The 21,513-nt window shown below is 42.5% G+C and overlaps 2 protein-coding genes across 5 annotated transcripts in view; one reads left to right on the forward strand and one right to left on the reverse strand.

Moving 5' to 3' along the window:
* The window catches only part of TMEM182 (transmembrane protein 182), an 80,517-nt gene extending 79,171 nt beyond the window's left edge, over positions 1–1,346 (reverse strand). The window contains exon 1 of the mRNA XM_036907415.2: positions 1,215–1,346. Coding sequence (XP_036763310.2) covers positions 1,215–1,220 — 6 coding nt within the window. The 5' untranslated portion in view covers positions 1,221–1,346. The remainder of the gene's footprint in view (positions 1–1,214) is intronic.
* A 4-nt stretch (positions 1,347–1,350) lies between these two features.
* MFSD9 (major facilitator superfamily domain containing 9) lies at positions 1,351–21,301 on the forward strand. 4 transcript variants are annotated; one of them, XR_008995723.1, is made up of 7 exons: positions 1,351–1,619; positions 4,535–4,622; positions 4,912–4,955; positions 10,356–10,485; positions 10,751–10,960; positions 13,449–16,214; positions 16,690–21,301. XR_008995723.1 is itself a non-coding variant. In XM_057496886.1 (7 exons), exons 3-7 carry the CDS (start codon positions 4,553–4,555, stop codon positions 14,237–14,239), a joined length of 1,245 nt encoding a protein of 414 aa, XP_057352869.1. In that variant the 5' UTR covers positions 1,484–1,619; positions 2,494–2,601; positions 4,535–4,552; the 3' UTR covers positions 14,240–21,301. The 4 variants fall into 4 exon arrangements, 2 of the variants coding, with proteins under 2 accessions (XP_036763308.2, XP_057352869.1); XR_008995722.1 differs by having other exon boundaries at positions 13,449–15,501; positions 15,704–21,301; XM_057496886.1 differs by adding an exon at positions 2,494–2,601 and having other exon boundaries at positions 1,484–1,619; positions 13,449–21,301.
* The last annotated feature ends 212 nt before the right edge of the window (positions 21,302–21,513 follow it).

Consider the following 21,513-nt stretch of genomic DNA (forward strand, 5'->3'; position numbering starts at 1 on the left):
TGTGACTGTTGCAAGATCCTTCCTAAGTTTACCCAGAGACCCCTTGAATCAAGGGGCTCTTTGGGAACTGATTTGTGAACTGTGACTTTGTGAACTAACACAGGAAGGCTAGTTTCCTCAGATACAGGAATGCAAACTACCTGGCAATGAGGCAAATGAGGCTCAGAGTTAACTGCGGGTAAAGGATCGTCAGTTTCATCTGCATCCAGCCACATGCTTCCATTCTAAACTTCAGTATCTCATTCTTTCCTAAACAGCAAGCACCCTAACTTTCACATGAGGAACTTTGTAAGACTGAATTCAACAGATGTTGTAATTGAGCAACCTGCACAATTAAATTGAGATTGCCAGTCATAATCTCAGTAAAATTTGACTCTTTTTGATACCAGAGTGAGAGGAATAGGTGATGAAATAAATTCCTGAATTAAAGAGGGGCTAGTAACCATTGTTAATGGTTATTAAGTACTTGTTTCCCCATGTGTCTGGCAGCTATATGATTCATAACCACTGTTTGGTGTCATGCACTGCCTCATTTCCTTCACTGTACTCAGAACAGAAGCCCCAGAGCCCACCATGGCCTTTTAGGTCCTGCATCATCTGCTCTCCTGCCTACCTCCCTGATCTCCCTGTTTAGAGAGCTTCGCCCCTTTTACCTCCTTGCAAATCTTCTCAGATTACAAGCCTCTTCTCTGAGCTGCCTTTCCAAAGCAGCTCACTCCACACCTCTTTTAGTCTCCACAGCCAGATCTTGCTGTTTTACATCGCTTGTTGCATTATTTTATTTATTGTTTTTAGTTTCTTGCTTATTGTAGGATTATGATTTTTAATTCATCGTGTTTGCTTATCATGTGCTTAACTCTTATTACTCCAGGGAACTGTAACCCGAGCTCGGGCGGAGACCATCTCCATCTGCGCACAATGCACATCCCAGGGAACGTGCTCAGTAGCCTGTGGAACTCTCAACGCTATGAGGTTAGGCTGCGTCTTTCCCTCGTTTTTCAAGTAGGCACACAGAAGTCTGGCGGGGCCCTGTTATTCCGGTCGGGCCCAGCCACTCAGAACCCTAAGTCTGTGGGTCTTCCGGACGGGCTGGTCACCACCGAGGGCCAGCCACCCTGTACTCGGAGGTGAAGCTCATCACAATTCCCTCCCGCCCACCAGTGGTGGGGGCAGCGGGGTCGTTATCCTATGGAAATGTAGAGTATCATCATTACCATCATAAACCTGGTGCATCCTTCCCACTCCGCCAGCTCATCTTAGGCCAGCCTCTCCCGACCTGGGGCGCGAACCCGCGGCAACCAGCAGAGCCAGCCTCGCCCGCACACAGCACCAGGCGGCGGCCCGCGGTCGACCTCTCTGCGCAGGCGCACGCCCCCCGCTTCCGCTGCGGGCGAGTAGGCGCGCAGCGGGCCGGTCTGTTGGGCGCAGAACTCGTTTCCCCAGCCCGCAGCCGCATGGAGCCAGGGCCCCGCGGCGGGCTGGGCTCGGCCCCGGGACCGGCCTCGGCGGCCCCGGGGCCGCGGCAGGAGCGGCCGGCAGCGGCTGACGTACGAACTCCCGGCCGCGGTACCGTCGGAGCCCGCGGGTTCCGGCTCTGCCTCTACCTGGTGGGCTTCTTGGTGAGTGCTTGGGCTCGGGGCGAAGCGCAGACTCCGGAGGTTCGCTGCTCTGGCAGGTGCACGGCATGCAGGCCAGCGGGCAGCGGTGCCTGGGCGAGCTTGGGACCGCCGAACTGCTCTGGTGGCTGTGGGTGTGGTAGATAAGACACAGGCCTTTCTGCCGGGCTAGGAAGCGGCTTTTGATGACCCCCTGGACGGAATTACGCGCATTTTCATCAGGACTCCTGTGGATGTAATGCTTAAAAATGCGAATCACGGTGAATTATACGCATCTGCCTTTCAACAAACTATATATTGCCTAGTGCAGGCTTGATTTTATCATGATTTGTGTGTGCATGTGTGTCCTGTTTTAATGAGGACAATTACTATTAATTTCCCGTGTAGAAGGGTGTATCGTAAAGTAAGCCATCCATCCATCCATTTATTACTCATGGAATTTATGAAAACCTATGCGGTTAAGGGCTGTGGGGTTCCAGTCACTGTAACACCCAGTACCTGCCTGGAAGGACTTACACTCTTATTAGTAAACTTGTGTGGGTAGTTCATGGGCCCTTGTCTGCAGGAACAATCAATCATTAGATCTCTAATATCTTCAGGGAAAATGTAAGATTTCCCAAAAGCTAAAAGAGAGTAGGGATTTTTTTAAACGAAAAATGCTGTAAACAGTTAAAATATATTCACTTTGGGTATCCTTGAAGGATCTAAAGTCTCTTTTTTAGGGAACATCTTATGTAAGTTAGTTATTTCTAACGTATTTAGAGATGTAAAGACCCCTAAGAATTTTGGTAATATCATTTCCAGTTAAGAGAGGAAGGGAACAAGATTAAGTCCTTTGCCAAAATGTTCTGTTTTTAGCTTTTATATGTGCTTCCAGCTTTTGTTTAGGAAGGAAGATAAAATGACCCTTTAGGATCTTGTTGGCTGCATTTTAAGATGGCACTCAGACCTATGATTTCAATCTCTTCTTTGCTCCAAATATCTGGTAAGCTTTGTATTCCATGTCATCAGCTTTAGTCAGGTGATTATTTATTTTTATTGAGATAACCCAGAAATCAAGAAATATTTGGGTTCCAACCCTGAAAAAGATCCTGAGCCTTTTTAATGTATTAATCAGTTTTCACTGAGAGATGTAGAGGTTCCAGGAAAGGTTTAAGTGGGCCCCTCCCACTTGATTTCTTGTAAATAGTTTCAAGCACATGACTAGTTGCCAAATTTAAAGTGCAAGAGGCTAGATTCAGAAGTAAAGGGAAGTTGCCTTTTACACTAAAAGAGAAGACAGTTTTAGAACAAAATTTCCTGAGAGGAAAGAGCTAGCAGCTGGTATCCTTGGAAAAAGATAATATTTTTCAGGCTTGCAAAGTGTTAAAATAATAGTGCTTATCAGTTATTGCTTACAAGTCTTTGTTTTCATTCCATAGATCTTGGCCTATCTGCTTAAATATTTCCCAACCTTTATTTGGAATACCCAGTTAAATATTAAATGACAAGTGATATGGGAAATGAGTTTTGGGGGAAAAAAATCTTAGTCAATCGAGTTTCATTTTCTGAAAGATCCAGAAAACTCAATAGGTAGCTGATGTATTTTGGGTCTTCTAAATGATGTAAAACTTCATTAGGCTGATGAGACATTGCTGACAGTAAAGCCCAAAAGAAATTGGCTCAGACTCAAAAGAAGTTTTAAATAATCTAAAAATTATAGAAATAATAGATCATTGTTCTAGTAGTATAAATTTATAAGCTACTTAAGATCACTGTATATTAACTATATGACTATATAAAGATGTAACCATGGAAAAGGACCACTGAAAGGTGCATTTGGAAATTAATGTTTCTAAAATTAGGTACATATATAGCCACCAGGAAAAAGAGGAAATAAAAGATCAATTGTGGGCCAAAGAAAATATATTTTTCATACATCTCTTTCTTTCTATTTAACCAAGATTATAAGAAAAGGAATTCAGGTTGTATATAAAGAAAACTGTGTGTGTGTGTGCAGTGTGTTTCTCTCCTCCTAAACTAGTTGTAGCAGGTAACCACATGAAGTAGGAATGAGAACAAAAGGAAAAATTTACAGTCTTTCTGTTAACTCAGAATACCTAGTAGAAAAGATCAGTACTTATCCCCAGAACTGAAGAAAATAAAATATGTCTGAGCTTGTATTATATCTCAGACCTTTCTCAACCATTAATTATGTCTCTTAATGTGTATTGTATTTCTACCAGGGAGGTATTACTATCCATACTTTTTACAGATGACAGCATTGATGCTTGGTAACATTAAATAACTTTCCAAGGCCACATGTTTAGCAAGTGATGGAGCTGGATTGGGAACTGTCTGTCTGATACCAGAGCCCATTGCACTTCCAGAACAGAGCTGCAGAACACTGGCCTTCCCTCACTACTTCCTTCTCTCTCCTCCTGCTTTACTGACACTTTCTTTTCAGGTATTACCTTGTAAGACTGTACCAGATTACTCACCTTCCTTAACTCCAAGAGGAAATTCATGCTAAGCAAGTACTGCTTTGCCAAGAAATACGCATTATGACCAGATCCCTACCTCCTTTCCCACTTGTTACCTACAAACAAATAACCTGAGTTACTTCTGTAGCATATCCTGCTTGATTATTGAGGATTGATTACAAACAAGATACAGTGAAAGTGGATTCTAGGCAAGGGAGATCCAGGCCATTATAGGTAGCAACTGTTATAATCCATCATATTTTGATTTCTTGAAAACTTTTAACCTGATGATGAGGATAGCATACTATAGAATACACACACACACAATTATGATTTCTTCTTTGCTTAAAATTTAGGTATTGATTTTATTTATGAAATCAGTTTATAAAAATTAAAATGGAAGCTCATACCTAGGCTTCCATCTGTATTTGGGTTAACTAGTGTTTTGTTGTGTAGGATCTGTTTGGTGTGAGCATGGTTGTGCCTTTACTGAGCCTTCATGTCAAGTCTCTGGGAGCAAGCCCAACAATAGCCGGAATCATAGGTGAGTAGTTAGTACTGCACGTTTTCAGAGCACAGAATTTTAAGTCCCCTGAACTAAGTACCTGAAAAAAATCAGTCTGGTAGCTAAATATTACCCAAAAGGAATTGAAAATGGGATAAAATGAGTCTTTAAAATACTTAAAAATATTACTGGGAGCAAATGTAATTCTTCTTCTCCTAGACTACCTGTGTTCAGAGAGGTTTCAGAATATATGATTATCCCTGCCACATTAATCCATTTTTTTCACAGCTCTAGCTGATTTTATTGATAATATTGCTGTTTTTTGCAGGTTCCTCCTATGGCATTTTGCAGCTCTTTTCTAGCACACTGGTGGTAAGTTATCTTCTATCTGGCAACATATTTTAAAAGCATAACCATATGCTTTCCATCCATCATGGCTGAAGTAAAACTGGGGGCTTGAGGTTTACCAAAAAGTAAATACACAGACAGTGAAGATTGACAATATTGTTAGATCAAGGAGGATCCTTCAGTCGTCTCTCTTCTTCATCAGCATCTGAGAAGACCTGGGCCTAAGGTTTGTTCTAAAAGGAACACACTGAGTCAGAAAGAGAACCCACTTTTAAAAACTTTATTCCCTGCTGACTTTTTCTAGGAGAAAAGATTGTAAACAAACGCTATTACCAATTTTGTTTGTTTCAGTTAATTGACAATAACCAAATCCATTCGGACTCCTAGGATTCTATTTGAAATTGTGCACTTTGAACTATTTATCTTATTAATTATAAAACTTTAGTGTAGAGACAGAGTGAGCCATTCAGACTGGTTGGTTGTGCATGGACATCGTGGGGTTCTTGAGAGCCCGGAGCTGATCCTGTCACTCCTGCTGCTGACCACTTAGTTGTTTGAAATCCGGCTCCTTTGCCTGATCGACCCCCTCCCTCTCCTTTGTGTGCACCACTGTGGCCACTCTGGCCTTGAAACCTGAGCTTCCAGGGCTCAGCCAGTTACAAAGGAATAGTCAATGTAGTCCTACAGATAGATCAGCCTTGACCGTGGTCCAAATAGCTGGCCAGAAGTCTCACAGTTGGTGAGCACTATGTACAGTACTGGTTCCCGAGAGTGGCTTGCTTGTAAAATATATTTTAAAATATAAAAAAAATTAGATTCCATAATGAATTCTTAAATAACTAAATAGCTACTTCCTGATTTGTCTTTTTTGAAGTCTATCATCTATTAAATTTGCACAATAATAATTTTATTCTCCTTTAGCCTTTACAGTGACCCTGGGAAGTAGTTTGATATGTTCTTCTTATATAGGAGGAAATTAAGACTCACAGAGTTTAATTTGACCAAGTCATCTAATCTCAGTATTTAGACCTTAAGCCCATATTATTTCTTTTCCCCAAAAGTCATCTGTCATTGCCTTAATAGTCTAAAAAGTAAATAGATGATGAATATCAGGTTGTATAGGAGAGTAATGCACTTACTTGTAGGGCAACATGTCATATTTCATACTATTTCTTGTGAGGGAAGAATTTAGGCTGCATCTCAGTAAACATCTTTCCCATTTTATTTGAAACTCACTACCAAAATACTTTATAGGTTGTGTAACATTATATCAGTTATGTCACTGTGTATTTTCATTATTCGGCTGCCTTTCCTCTCCAGGACTCTGATCTCCCTGAGAATAAAGACCCGGCTTGATTTGTTTATTTATGTTTATCACTAGCACTTATCAGAGCACTGGCACATAGTGGCATTTTATGAGAATTTTTATTGCCAGCAATGGCCCAACCTTCTTTTACAAATTGACGCTTTGCTTTATTATGTCAGTGCTTACAAAGCACTTTTCATATACTTCGTAGCTGTAATTTAAAAAGAACCTTCCTTAGAAATCCTTTAAATGAAGGAATACCTAATTAAAATGTCCTTTTTAGCCAATACTTCTATAAATACATATTTTAATCATAAATTTTTCTAAAAACACTTTAGTTTCAAAAACAAATCTTTTTAAAGAAAAGATGTGCTCTGTCAGATTCGGTTAATATTTTTTAATATGTGTAGTTTAGTAAAAATGACTAGCATTTATCAAGTACTTACTATGTGTCAGGCCCTGTTTTGAGTACTTTATTACATTTAATCCTTATAATAACTGGTCTCAGCCACCAGTTTGGTGGTTATGGGTCTTTAATGACTGATTTTATATGAGCACATAGCAAGTGCTGAGACGGGGGGAGACTTTCTGAGGCAGATGCTATTATCCCTGTTTTAAAGATAGGGAAACTGAGGCATAGACATATGTATCTATATGTAATTGTTAACTCATGTCTGCAGCATGAGGAATAATAATAACAGTTCAGAACCTGTAATTACCAGCTGGTATCACTGCCCTGTGAACACAAGATGGCCAGGAGATGTCTTACTGAGATTGAAAGAGTGGAGAATTTCTAAAATCCATTGAAGTGAAACCTGGATGAAAGGATTCATAACAAGAAGGAAAACAATACTTAGGAGGATTTGCCTTATGTCTTACAAAGGAATTTTATGACAGTTTATATCCTATGTAACAAGATCTTTCTGGTCCTTAAGAAAAAGAGACACGCCTCAGTAAAAATGGGGAAAGGGCATGAAAAGTATGGTTGGCTTTTGGCAGGGAAAAAAGGCAGGCTCGGATTACATGGTTAATTGGACAGGGTGGAGGAAAGTCACTGGACATCCCCGAGGAATGAGGGAAACAGGATGCAGTATGACCACCTGCTAGCCAGGTCCAGAAAGGGGCATCATCCAGGAACCACACAGCAATGGAACCCCTGTTCTTGACCCTTCTCAGACAATGCTACATCGCTGTGTAGTGTTTAGCACTTTTTTATTTTAAGGCAATTACATTTTTTTTTTAAACAGCCTCACCCGCAACCTCAGTATATAAAATGGGTCAGCATGGAGATGTTGTCATTGAACCGGACTTATTAGTTAGGCTTGTGCAGGTCTGTGTGGAACATAGCACTTGAGAAACATAAAGAGAAAAAGTAAAGCCAATTGCCTGAGGCTGTCCAAGTGTCTGAAGCACTGCTAGTGGCCCAGGCGCCTGCCAGCATCCTGCTCAGCTGTCCTTAGCCAGATGGCCGCTTGACCTCCCGCATCTTGGGAAAGTCGTGAGAAGGAATGAGGGACAATGAAGAGAAACAGGCGAGTCTGCCATTCCCCTTCCCCACCTCTCAGGAACTTTCCCTGAAACTTCACCCAGTGACTTCTGGTTGCATTTTGTAACCAGACTTCCAGCCAGCTGGGGAGGCTGCTCTGGCTAAAGGCTAAGGGTGTTGCTATGGAGTGCTGAATATATATAAGTAAAGAATGAGCTGGAATGAGCTGCTCACTTGGCTGCCCTCCATAGCCCGAGGTGTCTGTGATCCTCCCCACCTCCCAGGACTCCGGGCAGAAGTGGCATCAGCCTTCTCTGTCATTCCTCCTCACTGGCTTCCGCTCAGGTCTCCCCTTGCGTGTGTCTGAGCCCCTGGGGCTCTGCCCTCCTCTCTGCATGCCTTGCCTTTAGACTCAGAGGCACTGGGGTCTCTGCTGGTCACCCCTGGGCAGGCTTCATCCTCGGCCACCTCCATGGTGTTAACCAAACTTCCTTACTTGCAACAAGAATGGTTCAAAAGGGAGCCCATGCCTGGCAAGACTCCAAGGCTTCCCAGATAGGGGATTACAACTAGAGACTTACATGACACCATAGAACTCCTAGAAAGAAACATAGGCAAAAAGTTCCTTTACTTGGGTTGTGAAAACAAATACTCTGGATATAACACCTAAAACACAGGCAACAAAATAAAAAATAAACAAGTGGGAGCACATTAAATCAAAAACCTGCACAGGATAAGAAACGATCTATAAAATGAGAAGGCAGCTTTACAAAATGGGAGAAAATATTTACAAACCATATATTGGATAAGCGGTAATAACCAAAATACACAAAGAACTTCATATGACTCAACAGCAGAAAAACAAATAATCGAATTTAAAAATGGGTAAAAGACCTGAATAGACATTTTTCCAGAAATAACCAACAGGAACATGAGTAGGGGCTCAACATCACTAATCATTAAGCAAATGCAAATTAAAACCACAGTGGGTATTACTTCACACCTGTTGGAATGACCGTCATCAAATAGATGAGATGAGAAATACTGGCGTGGATGTGGAGAAAAGGGAACCCGTGTACCCAGTTGGTGGGAATGTAAATTGGTGTAGCCACTATGGAAAACAGTATGAAGGCTTCTCAAAAAATTAAAAGTAGAACTACCGTATGATCCAACACTTCCACTTATGGGTATATATCCAAAGGAAATGAAATCACTATGTTGAAAAGATGTCTGCACCCCCTAGTGCTCATTGCATCATTATTTGCAATAGCCAAGACATGGAAAAAACCCAAGTATTTCAACAAGTGAATGGATAAAAAAGTTGTGAGATACCTATAATGGATAACCAATGAGACATAAAAAGAAAAAATCCTGCCATTTGCAAAATCATGGATGGATCTTGAGGGCATTATGCTGAGTGAAATATGTCCGAAGAGAAAGACAGATATTGTGTGATCTCCCTGATATGTGTATTCTAAAAAAAAAAAAAAATCAGATTTATTGTAAACCAGAGGCAGTGGTTTGGGGGTAAGGGAAAGTGGTCAAAAGGTATAAGCTTCCAGTTACAAGATGAGTAAGTCTGGGGTTGTAGTGTCAACATGATGACTATAGCTAACGGTGCTGTACAGTTTATTTGAAAGTTGCTACAGGAGTAAATCCTAAAAGCTCATTACAATGAAAATATTTTTTCTTTTTTTTTTTTGTATCTTTATGAGAGATGATGGATATCAGCCAAACTTATTGTGATATAATCATTGTGTACTACATGCAAGTCAAGTCATTCTGTACACCTTCAGCATAAACAGTGCTCTATGTCAACTACATCAGAATAAAACTGAAGGAAAAAAATTGTGTGAAAAGTTACCTCAATAGTAATCAAAGACATACAAATTAGAGCAATGAGAAGTCATGTAAATCTATCAAACTGACAAAATTAATGATAAAATCTACAGTTGTCAATGATAGTGGGGAACAGACACTATGAAGCCAAAAAAAAAAAACAGATAAATTTTTAATGACATGGACTTGCGTTCAAGATGTATTGCTAAGTGGAAAAGCAAGTTACAAAATAGAGTGTGGATACATGTAAATTTGGGGATTATGAGGTATTTCTCTATTTTTTTCTAGTATTTTCTAAATTTCTTAACAGTGAATGTGGTTACTGAGGAGTTGTTACATAAAGTAGTGAGAATGAAGATGAAAAGGGGTTTTTAAGAATTGTACTTCACCATTTCCCCATCCATTCTTAGCTACCAGATTATCCTAGATGCTTTTTTTGATGATGAAAAACTGTGTTGTTAGTGATTCTACAACATCTTACTACGCTGATGGACAGTGACTGTAATGTGGTTTGTGGGGGTGACTTGGTGAAGGGGAGAGCCTAGTAAACATAATGTTCTTCATGTAATTGTAGATTAATGATAACAAAAAGAAAAACTGTGTTGTGTTTTTCCACTCCATGTGTGGAAGACCAGAGAAAACTTACTCAAACGACACAACAGAATTGAGCATCTGAGGATCTTATGCCATATTCCCTGACATTTCCCACTGGGCCACATTTGGGGGGCATTTCTGTGGTGGTGCTGGTGAGTTCAGTGAGTCACAGGACCGCTTCCTTGCTTGCTCTCCACAGGGCTGCTGGAGCGATGTGGTGGGAAGGCGGTCTTCCTTGCTGGCATGCATTCTGCTCAGCGCCCTGGGTTATCTTATTCTTGGAGCATCTACCAGTGTGTTCCTGTTTGCCCTTGCTAGAGTCCCTGTGGGTGAGTTCTTGCCCCGCATGTGTGTTTTCATTTAAAATAAATCAATTGCATGTGTATGTATAGCGAAGGCCTCTCTGTGCTTGCAAAGCCTCTGATGAGAGCTTATGTAAAGAGAGGAAAACAGCAGTAGCGATGAGAACTTTGCGGCGACACTGGGTGCTGGCTGGGATGGCAGTGGGTAGTCACTGTGGAAGCTCTTTATTCTCTGCCTTTCATAGTGATTACACCCTGAGAGTCACTGAAAGTGTTTCTGGTCCCCTTGCAGGCATTTTTAAACACACACAGACCATCTCGAGGGCTCTGCTGTCTGATCTGGTTTCTGAGAAGGAACGGCCACTAGTGATGGGAAAGCTCAACACGGCATCTGGTGTGGGCTTCATCCTGGGCCCCGTGGTTGGCGGATATCTTACAGAGCTAGACGGCGGGTTTTATCTCACAGCCTTCATCTGTTCTTCTGTCTTCATTCTCAATGCTGGTAAGTTGACATTTAATCATGAGAAGACTGGCTTATGCATTCATGCTGACCAGTCTGCCTACTTTTCTCTCATCTCCTTACAATTTGTTCTCCTAGAATAGGCAGATTTATTATTCAGAAATGAAAGTTTTGACTGTGTCCCCTTTTGTGGACCCCATGGCTTCCCTTCATGCTGAAGCATGTGTGTGTCTCTCATGGCTGGCATGGCGGTGGGCAAGCCTCACACACGCCCAGCTTACTCCCACAGGAGGGCACTGCAATTTGCTCTTTCCTCCACGTACAGCATTCTTTCCATGTATCTTTACTGCTTGTTTCTTCTTATCATTCGAGCCTCAAATACTTGCTTCCTTGGAGAAGCCTCCTCTGATCATTCTGTTCAGAATAACTCGGTTTTCTTCATAGCACTTCTGAAAGTGTATAATCAATTTATTTTCTTGCTTATATCATATCTGCCCCCCTCCCCAGCAACCCCCAACACACACAGTCAGAAAATAAACTCCATAAGGATAGGGATTTCCTCACTGCTAGTACCCCTGCCCAGAACAGGCCGGGCATGTAACTAGTGTTCAGTAATATTTGATGAATAAGGAATCACACAGGACTATGTGTGTCTCTCACTGTGGTCTCCTTGGATGCAGGGTCAGTTGCTTAAAGCAAGGGATGAACCTCTTTACCCCGAAACTGTTATGGCTGACCCTTAGAGATACAACCTTGTAAATAAGAGGGCTCATGCTATTCAGGTTTCCTTACACGTAATGATTGATATTCTACTTTCCTGCAGCTTTTTGAACCTTCGGAGTCAAGGATGCAGGTTGAATGATGAATTCCATCTTGAGCTAGGATATCACATTCGGAAGCAAAGTTCATGAGTTTAATCTCAATCTCATAGGAATACTTGATGATTTTCTACCAGAAGTTTAACCTGCACCCTCAGCCAGGAGGTGAGGTGTGATGGGTCAGGGTACATCTAGGTAAAATGACTTTCAGCAGGAGCAGGTGGCCCCCTGACTTCCCATTTAAAGAAAGGTACACGACTGTGATAGCCCTTGAAGTCAGAAATCAGTGTATAAACAAAGTACGCACCTATGAAGTTCTATGTTGGAGTCTCCAAAGATAGTGTTTTGTGTGTTACCCTAATGTGAGCTTGGGAAGGGATCTGGGTCAGGTAGGAATACATTCAGCTGCAGGCCTTCCCAGTGATGGTGGCTTAAAGTAGTAGGGAGTTCTTTTTCACACTGAAGATGGGGTAAGCAGGTGGCAGAGGAGAGGGAGAGGCGGGCCTGCCAGCAGGCAGCGCATCAGGGCGGTGACCTCCCAGGGCCGTGGGCACACTGTATTGCTGTTTTCCCATTCCAGTCTGGCCATACTTTTCTCATCAACAGCCACGACTGCCTTCCTCAACTCTTTCACCCCGTCAGCGTCTATCCTTACTCTAATCTGCCCTTTACCTGAGAAAGGCCTCTCATGTCTTATCTCCATGACTTCTGTTTCCATGGTTAAGAACTCAAACTCTGCAGCTGGACAGACTTGGATTCAAATCCCTGCTTTGCCACGTTTCAGTGTGGGCCTTGTGCACACTGCCTCGTGCCTGATGCCCATGTGGAGATCCTGGCAGGCATGCGTAGGTAAAGATGTCCTAGAGTGGCAAGCTTGAATTTTATTTCAAGAAAATTTGGGGGCATGGATTGGCAAGAGGTCATTCTACTTGGATGGCATGAGATAAATAAAGCCACCGAGTCAGGAATATGCCAGTCCCGTGGGGGCAAAGGTAGGGTTATCTGCATGGGAATCAGAGCTGCTGGGTAAGGTCACGTGTCATGGTCTATGAGCACGGCACCCCCAGAGGTTGTAAGGTGTGGGGGAACACATGGGGTTCCTGATAGGGAGCAGATCCAGGCATGTACTCAAGTTGTTGGTGTTGAGCTGTCCCTACCCACCTGCCAAGCCAAGGCCAGCTGTCTCTGTGCGTAGCAGCTTGCGCCACTTCAACACGGCGCTAATGTAATCCGGTTGTCTGTTTCCTTGTCCAAACTCCCTTTTAGATTTTAACCCCTTGAGGGCAGGGATTTTAGAGGCCTTATCTTGTCCGTTAATATATTTCTAGTGTTTAGCACAGGATTTAGCATGTAGGGAGTACAGATATGCAGTCTTTGTTTGGATGGTGAGTTGATGGGGGATGGTGGGTAGGCAGAGAACCAGAAAGGTGATGAAGGCAAGAATTTAAGCATAAAGCTTAAGAACTGAGATATGATCATCACAGGCTCTTGAGCTGGGAAAAAAGTGAACATTTTGTAGGTGTAGATTTCTTTCCCTGATATCGAATGGAGTAGAGGTAGCTGTGGGAATGGTTAAAAACTGGATTCAGAAATAGAGGTCAGTCTGAACAGAGGTCAGTCGTGAAGCAGGAATGCTTGCTTGTGCCCCTGGGGGCGCTCTGGGAATCCTGTGCATGCAGCCTGTGGTCACGGACCCTGTGCCATTTTGACAGGGCTTGTTTGGCTCTTTCCATGGAGTGAAGTACAGCTCACCCCTGCAAACAGCGGCCAGCGGCTGGGTAAGAACTCTGCGCTTTTGGGAAAGACCAACTGTGAACTGCAGGAAGCAGTAGCCACGCGGGAGAGGGCGGCGAGCGTGAAGACCACTAGGCCGCCCTGGATGGAAGTCCTGTTGATGCTGCAGGACATGAAGAGCCTGGTATTTTCTGCAATGTGGGACCTATTTCTCGTGCGCTTGCTCATGGCTGTGGCTGTCATGCTGTACTACAGTAACTTTGTCCTGGCCCTGGAGGAGCGCTTTGGGGTGCGGCCTAAGATGACGGGCTACCTCATCAGTTACAGCAGCGCCCTGGGGGCCCTGGCTGGATTTGCCCTGGGGCCCATCATGCGGCTGTACAAGCATGACACCCACGCCATCCTGCTGCACTCCAGTGTGCTCACCTGCCTGCTTCTGCTGCTCTACGCCACAGCGCACACCATGGCTGCTGTCATCCTATCTGCCACCCTCCTGACTTTCTCTACTGCGGTGGGCAGGACCTGCATCACAGACCTCCAGCTGACCGTGGGCGGCGCCCAGGCCAGTGGCACTCTCATCGGCGTGGGGCAGTCTGTGACAGCGGTGGGCCGGATCATCGCCCCCCTCCTCTCGGGGGTCGCCCAGGAGTTTAGCCCTTGTGGCCCCCCAAGTCTGGGGGTTGCCTTAGCCTTAGGGGCTATTTTCATAATGTTGCTACACAGACCTCGCTATGGTGGTGATGGGAGTGACAAAATAAAAAGCGAGTAGAATCAATTTGGACAACATGGGGAAACACAATGCAAGGGGTGTGAATGACGGGCCACGGCTAGGATGAAAAGGTGCCCTGGAGGGGCGGGTGGCATAGTGAAACGACTTCCTTCCTAATGGGTGTGCTTCGCTGGCAGCTGTCCAGGCCAGGCCTGCAGCATGGTCCAAAGTCAGAGTGGCCCAGGGAAGGTTAAGATCAGTCAAAGCCTTGTCACAGGGAAAGGTGGTTTTCATTTACCTAAAAGTCTCCTCTTCCCGTCTGGGCCAGTGGGGTTAAAATTTTCAAGGGGAAACCATAGCCAGCTACAGGATGGGAAACTGGTGGGTTTGAGAAGAGAAGCAACCATAGGATTTCCAGAGTAACCCATTAATAAAACACCAATCAGTTGGGACCAGTTTGCATGTCAAATTGCATATGTGAAGAGGGGGCTTTTACGCTGTCAAATCCTAGAGACTGAAGAAGTTGCTCTCCTAAAACTAGCCTGTCACTTTTCTCAAGTTACAACAAGGCCATGAGTGCTGGTTCCACTTGGGGACCTGGATAGCAATCAGATTCCTGGCTTCTCCCTGACTCCCTGGGCTAAGGTGAGATCCAGATCATGCTGTGTTTAGTAAAAAATACTATAATTTCTCACAGAGGTAGAAAAGGATCATTCTGAGACAGACTCGTTTTGATTAACCTGAAAGCCAGAAACTGGTTATTTTTATTAATAGCTAAGTTTGGACTATTAAAATTGTATAACCACAGCGTGTGGCATTCTCCCCAGCTCTAAGTATGGCTCGTGATTCAGCCTTAGTACAGGGAACATAAGAAAGTTGGGGTTTATTTGGATCCCCAGAAGACTCAACTCTAACAGGGCAGGTTTTAGTAGGTTCAGGAGAGGAGGGAGTAGTAAGAGATTCAGAGGGAAGTGGAAGGATGGCAAGAGGATCAGGTTGAGGAAGTGGGGGGCAGAGCAGATGGAGGGGGGAGGGTGCACAGGACATCGAGGAAGAGGGCACCTGGGCCGGGGCATGAGCACAAGATGACGCTAGGTGTCTGTAGACAGAAAATGGGAGGGGAAGGAAAGCATCAGAATCCAAATTTTCTTTTTCCTTTTGTATTAATCATTTGTTACCCTCAGTCTAAAATTTTCATTTGCAGAGAGAGAATTTTATATTCTTGATAATGTTTGAAAGCTTCAGAATACCAATTAAAATATGCATCCTATTCAGTTTGGACAATTTCAGAGCCATGGCTGTTCAATTCAGCTTTGAGAAAAGTAAGTTTGGGGAAATGAAGAGTTCTCCTTAATGGCCATTCATTTTCTAAATCAAATTTGGTTAAGTTGGTCCATTTACTTAACTGTGTGTGAGGAGGGAGCTTAAAATTTAAATATAAAACCAGCCAGGAACCCAGAAGGGGACAGGGGTGGCTGGGTGTGAACCTGGAAGCATTTTGATGACCAAAATTCCATTTCTTAGAGGTTTTTCTCTAGAGGGAAGAGAAAAATTCCTAAACAGCAGAGTTTCAACAGGAACAGCATGGCTCCAAAAGGAATCAGGCTGAAGGCTCACACTGTTCCAAGGGAAACAGTCCAGTTCTGAAAAGGAATCAGACCAACGGCTAGCACAGTTCCAAGAGGCACAGGTTCACAGGAACAGTCTGGTTCCGAGAAGGAATCAGACCGAAGGCAGGATGAATACTCATGGAAAGGACAAGGCCCCTCCCAAATGAAACCTGGAGAGCTCAGAAACCCAAAGACAGCAGAACTCGTGATCCAGGAGAAAACAAACCCTGAAACTCCGGGGTCGGCAAGCAAGCAGTGAGCGCAGTGGACTCTCTGGCTACCAGCATCTGTTCACTCAGCAGCCTCGGGCTGAGGGTTTTCTCCGGATGCCACTTCAGGCCAGATTCCTGGGGGCCGCTGCCTCTGGGGCCGCACACTCTGCAGAGCTCAGGCTGTCAGTCTGACCAAATATGCCTGGGTTTCAGGTATGATGTTCTCCCAGAAGCCAGTGCTTGTTGGGCTGCATGGGTCGGGTGGTGGGTAGGAGCCAGGGGAGAGCCCAAAGCATGGAGGATCTTTAAGGTGCAAGAGTCAGGTATCACGCCTACTCAGAGGGACTCAGTTCTACAGGGTTGTATGTTGAAAATCATTCCCTTCAATCAAGTCAATACCAAGGTTTTATGCAATGAAGCACAATTTTGGAATTTTTCCGAAGGCCATTTTTCGCTCTAAGAAATAGGTAAGTTTCTTAAAAGCTCTTAAATATAGCCATGCTTTCATTTTTTTAAATCCTAGCACTTTATTTTTGAACTTAAAGCCTACAAGCTTAATAAGACCTTAAAGTTAATCAGTACATGGAAATACTGGAAACCAAAGATTGATGTCTGTATAGAGAGCAGGGTAACATCTCTGTTATTCTCCACTAGAGATTTTAATATTTTGTTCATATGATATTTGTAGATAAATCTTTTCTTAGAGTCCCTTTCAAATACTGAAAGCATTGCTGTTCCAAGTGTGTTCCCAGGACCAGCCACGCCAGCTTCCCCTGGAGCCTGTGAGACAGGCACTCAGGCCCACAGACCTACTGCGGACCGCTTTCACAAGGTACCCTGCTGCTCTGTGTATGCAGTAAAGCTTGAGAGCCACTTTGTCTAATGGACAGACATTACATGTATAGCATAGGAAATATGATCTCAGGGAAATTAAATCAGCGCAATTACAGTTTGTGTTGTTTTGTTTTTGAAATTCTTTTGAGTGACTTCTGTAATTCTTTCCAAAGTGTTAGATTGAGCCTCATGAACCTGCTACTTTTGTAAACGCTGAAAATAGCTGCAGTTGCACACGCACAACTTAGTATCATATGGAATCTCATTTTAGAGACACTGATGTTGCCTGAAAAGTTAATAAGACATGGGATCCTTTAGACATTATGCCAGGCATAGCTGGGGAGGACTGTGACGCATCCTCAGGGCTTCGGGTTCTAGATGACTTTTTCCACAGAAGGAAAGGATTCCTCTGCCCCCATGTTTCCATGAGCAAACTTAATATAGGGAGCATGGTGTGGCTGGCCATGAGGGTAATGTGCAAGGCTCCAAGGCCCAGGCCACACAGCCACCTGGAGCTAAGAAGTATGGCTGGAGCAAACAGGAGGGGCTAGAATGGGTGGTGCTCTACCCTGGCTGCACATTAGAGTGACCGGATGCCCAGAGCCTGCCTCGCGAGCCAGACTGAAGTACCCCAGCTGTTTCCAGTGCACCCCCAGACTTGAGAATCATGGGGTTATATTGTGAAGAGAAGCATGGAACATGGACCGTGCTTGGGGTGACCTTTCATTCTGACAGGTGAGGAACAGTCGCTGAAGAATTCATGCTGTTACAGTTCACTCATTGTAAGAAATAGTGCTGATTCTTATATTGAAAACATACTCTCAAACAGCTTGTGTTGTTGTTCAAGGGGAAAAGATAATTATTAACACTAAGGAAGAAATATTAATTCCTACCAATAATTTATATAGCATGACAGTGGACTGTAAGGATCTTGTTAAAATAAAAAATTGTATTTTGACCAGTCTTGATTTACACTACATCTTGATCATTAAGAATCCTTTTTCCAAAGCATACACTGTGGAGGAACAAAAAGAAGTTAAAGTACCTATTAATAGCTGCAATTTACAATGGGTGATAAGAGATGCCCTGTCTTCAGGCTTACGAAGCTTCCATTTTGAATCTGGGTAAATTCTTATCCAGACTGAGATTAATGTTTTTGTATGATACCCACCTAAAAGCTATCCTGAATTTGCTCAATGAAACTGAAACCACGTGAAATATTCAGAATGAATCTAATGTAATCAATGTGTTGTGCTGCTGAGTGGAGGAGGCCTGCCTGGCCCTTGTAGGTCTGTGTGCACTCGCATAGCTGCGTGTCCCGTGCTTGCCTTGGTCTGCTTTGTGACTGAAGTGGAAGACGGCACCATGGGTCTGCCTGAGGATGCCGGCTGGTGGCAACACAACCGTGAACATTTCCTTCTGGTCACCTTCAAAAAGCCTTCGCCATGCTGTCCTTCAAGGTGAGCGACACACTAAAATGTCCCAAGTTGTACCTGCCTTTGAAAGTAACTTCCTTGCTAAAATAAAGGTAAGGACTTAAGATAGATGCCCAACGGTAAGAGGTAATTATGGTAACAAATATGTTTTTCTCAGTTTTGATCAGCTGCCAAAAACCATGTGTCCATGAAAATCTAAAATTTGATGTGGTGATACATAGCTCTGTATAGCCTTTAAAAATCATTGGAAAACAATAAGCTGATCAAAAAATGCATGGTGGACCTGAACAACAGACACTTACCCAAAGAAGAAATACAGATGGCTAACAGGCACCTGAAAAGATGCTCCACATTGCTAATCATCAGGGAAATACAAATTAAAACCACAGTGAAATCGTCACCTCACACTATGGCCATTATCCAAAAGACAAGAAATAGCAAATGCTGGTGAGGTTGCGGAGAAATAGGAACCCTCCTACACTGTTGGTGGGACTGCAAATTGGTGCAGCCGCTGGGGAAAGCAGTATGGAGGTTCCTCAAAAAACTAAAAATAGAAATACCGTTTGACACAGGAATTCCACTCCTAGGAATTTATTCAAACAGACCATAATCCCTAATTCCAAAAGATATATGCACCCCATGTTTATCACCACACTGCAATAGCCAAGATATGGAAGCAACCTAAGTGTCCATCAGTAGATGAATGGGTAAAGAAGATGTGTTTCGTATACACAGTGGAATATTATTCAGCCATAAAAAGAAAAGAAATCCTGCCATTTGCAACAACATGGATGGAGCTAGAGGGTATTATGCTTAGTGAAATAAGCTAGATGGAGAAAGACAAATACCAAATGATTTCACTTACATGTGGAATCTAAAACAAAGCAAAACAGAAGGAACAAAACAGCAGTAGACTCATAGACACTGAGAAGTTACTAGTGGTTACCAAAGGGGGGGTGCAGTGGGCGGGTGTTGAGCCACTGTAATGTATGTTTGATAAAATTTTTTTAAAAAGACCACACACAAAAAATCATTTGATCAGACGATGGATAGCATTAACCTAACTTCTTTTGCTTGGGTTGGCTTTGGAAGGCACCATTTAATATTTCAGTGCATACATTATCTTTGAGCCCTTTAAAGAGTTTATTTTCATATAGAAAATTAATGAACCAATCGTAATCTTTATTCCTCTAATCAGGTTAACACAGTAACAGTGTTAGCCTGGTTTGAATGTATTTGAAACTAACAGAATTGAAATTTTTAATACTCTTAAATTTTTACCTTTCCAAAATCCCAGTTACCATGACCCTATGTTAGTACAAAGGACAGAATGATTTTTGCAATACACATATAAAAATTGGAATTCCGGGGCTGTCCTGGTTTCATGTGATATGTGTAGTATAGTGATTAATAAAATGTTGCCATGTGACTTAGAATTTCAACTTTTACATGATGTTTCACAGAAACCAGGAAAAAGTTTCCTTTGTTATGTTCATATATAGAATTTCTCTTTGGTGAGCAGCATTACCATAACTGGATGCAGAGAGCCTCATTTAAATTAGAAATTTAGTCTCAAAAGAATCCAGTGAAATAAAAAAGGAGAAAAATATTTGCATATTTAATTCAAGGTATTTTGTTACACATGGCAAAATCAGGAAAATCCCCACCAATGTGCCTGCCATTCTGTCCACTGGGCCTCTCCTGGAGGGACAGCCCTACACCCAACAATATAAAGAAAAGGAACCCCCATAAATTCTCTGTGACATACTGAAAGGTCCTGAAGCAGGTTCTGAACTATTCAAAATAATCAATATGCTGTGTATATTTTGAAACTTTGATAATCCATTTACAATAGATACGTTAACTCAACACAGAAAATTTCATTCTTTGGCCTGACAGGAAAGAGAATGGACCCACAATTTACTGACTAAGAGGTAGAAAAGCAGGATTTTACTCGAAAATATTGTAGAAAATTAGAAAACAGGAATGAGAAACTATGTGCCAGTTAAGATGTTCAAGAACTTGATAATATGGGTTGAATGTTCAAACCACAATGTTGTTCATGTGAATCCTTCATAAGATTGTATATCAGTGACACTTTAATTTTTTAAAAAAATGTTCAGAAACAATGTTTCATATGCATATCTGACCACGTTTGAGGGTGTCAACCAAATGTACAGCAAATGACATTGAGAGGCACTCTGAAGGGAAGTGTCATATCTCCTGCACAAAGGAGCTCCGTTCACTTAAAAAAGCCAGGCAGCATTACTTAAATGGACCTCTTGTTTTTCTTACAAGTGAGTTGAAGAAAAGGCCTGTTTAAAATGTAGTATACAAAGTACCAGCAAGCTATATGTTTTGCTCTAAAAGTAGAAAATGCACACACACGCACAAAAAAAACAGATCACCAGAGTTCTTAATCGTGAGCCTTGCTTGTCCAGACTGATGAAGGGAAATGATTTGGACAGTGCAACAAATGCCTAACATGCTGAGACATGTAGTCAGTGACTGTGCTTCCCTATGCTTTGTGTATTAGTAATTCCCCAAGCAGAAGGGAATTTCATCCCAGGTATTTTGGGGCCATTACACAAGCACTTGTTTTTAAAAAGCATCAAACTTCAGGACTAGTTTCAAATTAGTTATTTGCTAAATGGCATAACTTTCACCTGTGGTCAGCCTACCTACCATTCCATATGGAGAAATAAGCCCTGACTTCTGCACTTCCACGTGGTCACAATCAAAGCTGTTACAACACCAAAGCCCCATCCAAATTCTGCTGTCACACTGGAACTTTGGATCAAAGCTGTTTGAACTAATCACTTACAAAGGGTTAGGAATTGTTTCTGTACTACAGAAATTTAGATAATTATGATAGTTACAGGGTTTCAACTCCATACTCTCTAGAATTTAATAATTTTATAAAAGATGAATTATAAAGAAAAAGCTAAATGAAGTCAAATTTATTTCTCATTGTTTCTGTCATTCAACAAATAAGAAAAAGATATAAACTGTAATAAAGGTAAAATGACATGTGTTTGTTTTGTTTTTTGTTATTCTTTGAAGTTTACACAATGACTTCCAAATTCTTTGCCTGAATTTTAACTAATGAAAGCTGAATTTGGTCTACCTGCTTAATAGGTAGATGTGTCATAAAAGTTTTCTTGTTTTCTCCTTCAGTTCCAGAAAGTCAGACTTCTTACTGATTAATATAGGGCACCAGGAAAGATCAGGGTGTTTATTTT

The sequence above is a fragment of the Manis pentadactyla genome, chromosome 2, assembly GCF_030020395.1.
Source record: "Manis pentadactyla isolate mManPen7 chromosome 2, mManPen7.hap1, whole genome shotgun sequence".
Taxonomy (NCBI): Eukaryota; Metazoa; Chordata; class Mammalia; order Pholidota; family Manidae; genus Manis; species Manis pentadactyla.